The following is a 7921-nucleotide window of genomic DNA, read 5'->3' as shown; positions in this document are numbered from 1 at the left end:
GGAAAGAGAGAGCAAAAAGGAAAGTGCAAGAGAACTACGGAGTTTGCAGGAGTTGCGTGTGGGCATCTTTCTTAGTGAGAAGTTCATTGTAACTTACTTGAGTATGGCAGGATCCTTGCAACTTCGTTAACTTCATTAATTGAGTGTAATTTTATGTAAAAAGAGAAGTTTAAGCGCTAAATGTGTAAACACAATAGATTTAAATGCTATGAATCTAAATCCTTATTAACTAAACAAATATCTTGTACAGATATGACAATTGGCAAGGGTGGACTTTCAGAGCATAAATGCGTGCATCTGTGTCTGTGTGACTGTGTGTGCTAAAATTAATTATTCAATTTGTGACCCCTTCTTTAAAAAATTTAAAAATTAAATTAATTTTATAGAAAAATAATTCTTAGCTCTGTGCTAGGCTCATGAGGCTTTGGATTTATTCACACATTATATATTGGGAAACATATTAGTGTAATAATACTAAGCAGTCGACCTTAACCAATAAGCTTAAGCTTGGAGTTGAAAATCACTTTGATCACCGGTGTATCTAAAACAATACCGTTCCCCTTTGATTCACTCCATATTGAACGGTATCAAATTTTATGTCTTGATTGTGATTGAATGATTCAAGCTATTTATAGTTTTCATGGGTTTTCGAAGATTTTACCGCGGTTAAGCAAAGTTCAACAAAGGGTAACTCCCAAGTTGCCTTCAAGTGGCCATGTGAGCCATTCATGCATGATACATGATGAGTTTCTAGTTGAGGAAAGATGAGAGGAAAGATGGCCAATGTGCAGTGCTTTTATGAAAAAGAGACACTATTAAAGCATATAAGACTTGGGGTTTACTCTCAATTTGAATAGTTAATATAAGATTATCATGTGTTAACCCTCACTATAGACTTAAGCTTGAGTTGAAAATGACCATGACTACTGATTCATGCAGTTCAACTCCAAACAACCATTAGTTCGCTCCCTAACATAAGTTTAAGGCCCATTTAAATGTTTGTACATGATCGCCTTAGAAAGAAATAATTTCATTTTGAGCGTAAAAGTGAACCACACTTCTTTTGTGGGATTTTAAAGGCGACTTGATATTTGAAAATTACTGCTGATTTCAATCTAAATCCAACCATATAATGGACTCTGAAAATATCATCATATTTCAAACCTAGTTTCTAAACTGAAGCAAACAAATGAAGTCTAAAGCAAATTTAAATATTGTCCTCAAAGAAACCAAATACAGTGAATACCTTCGGTGATCCAAAAAAATTTAACTTCGTAGAAACCGCAACATGAACTCCTACTGCAAAAATGAAGACAGCAAGCTCAAAATTATCGATCAGGAGAAAAAACAGAGACTTCATATCAAACATAAATGAAACCATCACTGCCAAAGTTTCCCCAAACTCAAATGAGCAGAAAGACAAAGCTAAATGCACTAAACTGGTTCGCCCAAAACGATAACCCAATCACCACATCAGATTCACTCTACTTCTACTTCAACCATAAAATCCAGTATAAAAAGCACGCGCCAGAGCTCAATCCATCAACCCATGAACCGCATAAGAACACTCAGCAACTCAACAACCATTATCTCACTATCAATCAACAACACCAACAAAATACACATCAAAGCAACAAGCATTGGAAATAAACCTGGAGCTGGTGGAGCTTGATGTAGTCCCACACCTTCTTGACGGCCTCAGCGCGTGAGATCTCCGGCTGTCCGATGAACTTCCGCATAGCCGCCGACACAGTTCAATACCCCCTTAGTTTCCGCCGCCGACCTCGAACCCGGAGCCGCGGCGTTCGCCTGAGACTTAGCCGCCGCCGTGAGAGGCCCTGCACCTCTGAATACCCTAAGCATGGCTTCCAAGCCCCCGCTGCGAGTTCGTTGAAACCTAGGTTGGAGAAAGGCCGGTCGGGCAGTGAACAAGGGTCCTCAAAATATTGCTATTTATAAATTTAGCATATCCTTCCATCAATTTTTTTAATTCTCAGACAAATTCCAAAATTTATGGAAGCCCTCAAAATCATATCTAAAAACCAAAATGTTAATATCCACTATCAAGGTTTTTGAAAGTGTTGGCGTCAATTTTTAATGACACGTGTGTAGGATGTTCATATGACTAGCTCGGGATGATTTACTGCTCATTCATAGTATTTTATAGCCCAAGCCATCCATCTGAGATCTCTGGTATGAGTTCGGTGTGCGAAACAGGGGTCTGTGATGATCCGTCCTTATCCGGGAGAATCCGTCATTGAGTGGCCTACTCAAAACATTCAGAGCTCATTGAATCAGTCAACGAACACTACCGAAAAATTAGCTTTTGGAACGCTTTACCCAGGTCGTAGTCTGGAGAGCTTGTCGATAATAAATTCTATGATCATTGGACGAGCAAAATACTCTTTTTTGAGGTTAGGTGATCATAGGTTACTCAAACGTTGTTTCTCGTAGCCTTCAGATCAACAAAATCCTCAGTAAGATGCTCCCAACATAAATCAGGATTTTCGCAGCTAGAACGGTGCGTAGGTGCTAGCCCCGGGTGTCTAGGCACCCAAAATGCCTTGTCAATGGCTAAGACCGAGCCCTTGGAAGTCTGGCTTTAGTTTTTTGAGCCTAGTCGCTAGTCTCGTGTGCCTAGGCGCCCAAAACAACTCAAACAGTCCATTTCCCGAGAGATTGGAAAGTGGGCGCCACCTAGGTGACGCCTAGGCACCGACCCATTTTCATATCACAAAAGAGTTAGTCTTTCGAGCCGATTTGACCCCGACACACCTCCTTAGGCAATCATAATTGCAAAGATTACAATGGGCATTGGAGGATTTGCTTGGGGGTAAGGAAAAATGAGCCACCATGCCACTTTTGGTGGTTTTAAGTACCCATCATTAGCCCCTTTTAGGCTGAATAAAGGGACATGCTTGGGATTTTCTCAAGTGAGCTGATTTTAAGCTTCACCCTCTCCTCATTCTTAAGGGATCTCCACTTCATTTTTAGTTGGCTCCTTCATATCCCTCAAGAAGTGGAAAAATTATTTAATACGGACACCGTATGCAGAGATGCATGCGGTGTCCAATCTCCACCGTCGATCAGTGCAAAAATGTATTTCAATGGGCCCCACCCAACTATTTTTTTTAAAAAAAATTTTTTTTTTTTTTTTATTGCGGTGATAAGAAGAGAAAGCCAAGGGAGCCCGTGTCCTCATTTTCTTCCTCTCTTTCACCCTTCTTTCTCTCCTCCGACGAACTCATAATACTTTGACAAACTTTTTCGGGGAGTGCAACTAGGAAAGCTTAATCCTATCTTGGCGGACGTGCAACTTTGGTGAGCTCACGGTCTCTCCTTGGAAGAAGAGCTTCATCCTACGTGGTTGATGGAGAACCTTTGACGAGCTCCGTGGATCATTTGTAATACCTTGAACAAGAGAAGGATATTCATCCACCTTCTGGAGTACAATAACCCTCAAGAGAGCTTTCACTCTATAGACTCACCGGTTTGGCTAGCTAAATACACAAGCATTTATTATATAGATGTTATGTTATGTATCAGGTGTTATAACAAAGACTATAATCAGTATGATCAAAACATGTTACATATTAATGGGTCTATCTTTTGCACAAGCAAGATCTATTTCACATAATAAGCAACGACACCAGTTTATGCATGTTCTTACCATCAACGAGTTATAAAAACTTTTCTTAATTTATAGTCCATAATTTATTCATCTACACCTCTTTAAATTTGTTGACACGCTAATTACATTTGGTTTTTCAATTATTTGGACACTTAATACGATACACATAAACCATTAACAACACAGCTCACCAACGGAACTTGCCTCTAAGAGGGGCTAGCTTCGGGCATGCTCGAATCACTAATACTGCATGGCTCTACGAATGGGTTAGGAGCGTTTTCACCCGAATTAACACGGCGGCATCAGAATCGCTTGGCACAGTCGACCACCAGTAACAAAAATATACGTTGCTTACAGCACGACAGAGCTAGCTCCAAAGTTTTTCTCCAACATCTTTATAAGAAATCAATAATTTGAAGTTTATGCGTTGGATATGTAAATACATAGGAAATGAGTGGTCTGTATGCAAATCTTCCTAATCTTTTTTTATATATTTACTTTAATATAAAGTGTGAAAGTATGAAAGCAGCATATCGTAATTTGCTGCATATAGTAATATGCCAGCAGCCCTTCCAGCAATAGGAACCAGCATATTTTAAGATTCTCGAAACTTCTATTCTTCTATCAAGTGTTCTTAAATTCCTTTCTCGATTCTTTCTAGATCTTTCTAGAAGTTAGCTTGAACCTGAGGTTGAGCTGCAAGGACATATGGCACATTGGAGGCTGAAAATTCTTCTTTAACGTAGAGACAGTAGAATTTTGTAATTTATTATTTGTGGATGGTCAAATCGAAAAGCTTTTGGGACCAGGTACTGATGCAGCAGGAGGTGCTGCATATGCAATGGTCTTATCATAATGCCACGTGACACCTCCCCACGTTGGAGTAATGATGCATCAGTACTCACGAGAGGTAATATTTTTTTGGCAAATGTATGCTTGTTCTGTGGTTATTCACTGGCATTCTAGGATATTATTATTATTAGGGGAATTTATATATATACCACTCAACTCCTATGTATTTACATATCTAGCACCTAAATTTCAATTTTTACGTGCATACCATCTCATCCATGCATGAAAGGATGCATCTTACTTTGCATGAAAGATTTGTGGTATAAATGTTAAAGTTATAGTGTATGTACATTTATATATGTAAATACATAAGAATTGGGTGGCATGTATGTAATAGCCAAAAACTCTTCCATCATGGAAAAACATGCAGACAAAAATAATTGCAAGAACAGAAGCAGAAAAAGACATTATATATTCTCATTATCTTGACTCAGCGCATCTCAAACAATCAATTTTCTCAAAACATTCCCACCTTCTTGCAACTTTATAACATTCTTCTTCCTCATCATGGCAAATCTGCATCCAATCTCAAGATCTGATTTGTCTCGACGAAATATTACTTTGTAATAATATCATCAGAATACTATCATAATACTATCAAATCCGCACCTAACTTGTTCCCACGTAATATTTCTTGGATCGGTCACATCTCTTGGCCGCTACATACACATGAAAGTAGCTGAAATTTATTTATAAAACCAGCACATTCTAATTACATTCCTGTGTATGATTTCCTCTAAAATCTTCTGCTAAATCTCTGCAGAAGTGTTATATATATAATCTCCTAATCTGAAGGCAACAAGAAACTCTCTTTATCCTGTATGCTGCTGCAGCTTTCTATAACAGAGGAGAGGAGATTAATTATCATTAACAGAGTAAATTAAAACACCTGTAAATTTGGCTTCTGTATTATTACATATTTACCAGAGCCAAATTCATGTGTTTTACGCTTAGTATTATTATCATTTTTTTTATCTGAAAAGTGGAGCTCCTGCCCTGTTTCTTCCTATCTGGGTCGTTGCAGTCTATGAAGCGCCCAGTAAGCAATGAAACGATAACCAACAAGCATGAATCCCATGATGAGCACATCCACCCATAAAGCATCTAATCCCACTGATTTAATGGCGGGGAATTCCAGCACAGAACACCTCACCCCATTGGAGCACTCGTAGGTATCATGGGACCTGAACTGGACTCCAACCAGAAGCTTGTAGCAGTAGAAACTGTAGCTGAGGTACTTGAGCCAGAGTATAAATGGGGGAATATGCTGAACATAGTACCCGCCGGCGATGAGAAAAGTTAGAGTTGTGACTGAAGCGAGTGTGGTCGCCTGCTTCACCTCCATGAGAATGGCACCAAAGGCTAAACCGAGGCTCTGGGCTACGAGTACACTGTAGAGGACGATGAGGAGGGAGAGGAGGAAGGTGGAAGGTCTCGGGTCGAGCCCTCCCATCCAGTATATGATGAAGGTGAAGGCTGTCGGAAGGAAGAGCGAGCTCCATTGGGAGATCGCCGGCGGTTCGGGCCATGAAGTACGACGACAGTCTGTACATCCCTGAAGCTCTCTCTTTGAGCAGCATGGGGCGTTCTTGCGGGAAAGTGAAGACGGCGTTGTAGAGGGGGAAGAAGCCCCAGAAAACAGAGAAGAAGAAGATGAGAGCCGTCTGGTTGAAGATAAAAGTTAAAGGTGTTAGCTTTTTCATTTTTGTTAGCGGTTTTGAGAGGAAGAAGAAGAAAGGGGGGAACAGAGTGAGTGGATACTTTGTCTTGTAGATGAGAAGGAGGGGTTTGCCACCAGAGGAGGCCGGCGAGAGTGGCGACGCTGAGGACTTGGAAGATGCGGAGCTTGTTGAAGGCTTCATGGCGGCGTTCCTTGAGGCTGCGGCGGAGGAGGACGATGAACTGTTCGAACCAGGTTGTGGTCCATTGATCTTCTTTGGCAGGTTTTCGGACGCCTGAGAGTGGGTTATGGGTGATGCAGCTGATGGTTTCGGCGTTGAAGAGCTCTGATTTTAGCTTTGAGGCGATGATGTGATCATAGGATGATATGAGCTGATCTCTGACGGCGCCGCGCTCGCCGTCGTCGGAGTTGGATTTGTCGAGCTCGAGCTTGGAGTCCGGCGAGATCCCTGTTTCAGAGAAAGATGACAGCTTTATGTTGTGTTGATGGGGAAGGTGTTTAGAGTTAATTTACTGGATGCGTTAGGCCAGTTTAACTATGGAATTGAGGTCGAGTTAAGCTAATATAATATTTATGAGTCGTTTAATTGTTATATTTATTATGAGGTTAATGCAATAATCTTGAAATTAAAAAAAAAAGTTCTTTAATTTTTTGAATGGTAAGCTATTAATATAATAATTCAAAATTAAAGAATAAAATTTGTAACATAAAATAAGTGTTTAGTAGAGTAGCTTAACCCGATTGAGGCGGGGATGTGGTGACGGTGCAGTGCCGCACAGCAATTTTACTTGTTTGATTAAACAGTGTTTTGACGACTTTTTCAAGATTATTGCATCAACATAGCTTTCTAACTATGATCTGAATTTATCGAAAAAAAATTTTGTAATAATCACCACCGCTTTTTAAACACCAGATTATTTTTAGCAACTTCACAATTACTTTTTAATAAGTTGCAACTGCAACAAACAGACCCTTAATGGAAAATCTTATCCTGATTTATTCATTGCTACACTTAAATTGCTTGTTCAAGAATTTTTTTGACGATATTGTATGATAAATGGTAAGGGTAAAATGCCAAAATAGTTACTAACTATTTACACAAGGGTTTTTTTATTGCTAGAGTTCATGAAAATGTTAAAAAAAATTTCAACTTTTTGAAATTGGGATTGAAATCGTTCACTGTGAGGACTGTTAGAACTCAATTTTAAAATAATCAGAGATTATTTTACACTTCTATGAATTTTGGGACTAAAATGACCATAGGTAAATAATTGAAGATTAGTTTAGCGCTTTACTCTAAACCATAATTTACATGATACTTTTTCAATCCTAGAGTTCATAAAAGTGTTAAAACAATCCTTAGTGTCTTTAAATTAGGGTTTGACAAAGTCGTTACATAGGAATATTACGACTCAATTTTGACACCTTCATTCATAAAATTGATAGAAGCTCCTTGTTCTTTTCGTAAGATGTTGACATTGATTTAAGTAGATTCTATAAATTCAGATTTAATAAATCCTTCAAACATCAAGATTTAAGGTAATTAAGAAAAATTGGATTTTATTAAATTTATTACTTAAAAGTTAATATTTTTTTAATGTGAAAATTTAAGGTAAATCCAATTTAATTTTATTAACAATAAATATGGTTTTCACATAATATTTTGTCCCCCACTTAATTTGGAATAGGATTCTTGTTTTCTAGGAGTTGTCATGTAACAAATACATGAATGAATAAATAAATAAATAAATAAATAA

At 38.5% G+C, this 7921-nt stretch overlaps 2 protein-coding genes across 2 annotated transcripts in view; both read right to left on the bottom strand.

Moving 5' to 3' along the window:
• LOC110035762 (upstream activation factor subunit UAF30-like) overlaps positions 1-1753 on the bottom strand; it is a gene marked incomplete at its 5' end in the record, with an annotated part of 4139 nt that extends 2386 nt beyond the window's left edge. Inside the window, 1 exon segment of the mRNA XM_020740053.1 lies at positions 1653-1753. Coding sequence (XP_020595712.1) covers positions 1653-1753 — 101 coding nt within the window.
• Positions 1754-4791: 3038 nt separating this feature from the next.
• Positions 4792-7921, bottom strand: part of LOC110035754 (ABC transporter G family member 14-like) — a 5074-nt gene continuing 1944 nt past the window's right edge. Inside the window, 3 exon segments of the mRNA XM_020740041.1 lie at positions 4792-5972; positions 5974-6147; positions 6245-6612. Of these exon segments, the coding sequence (XP_020595700.1) occupies positions 5490-5972; positions 5974-6147; positions 6245-6612 (1025 nt within the window). The 3' untranslated portion in view covers positions 4792-5489.

This window comes from Phalaenopsis equestris, unplaced genomic scaffold (genome assembly GCF_001263595.1).
Source record: "Phalaenopsis equestris unplaced genomic scaffold, ASM126359v1 Scaffold000002, whole genome shotgun sequence".
Taxonomy (NCBI): domain Eukaryota; kingdom Viridiplantae; phylum Streptophyta; class Magnoliopsida; order Asparagales; family Orchidaceae; genus Phalaenopsis; species Phalaenopsis equestris.
This window is presented reverse-complemented; position numbering and strand designations above follow the sequence as displayed.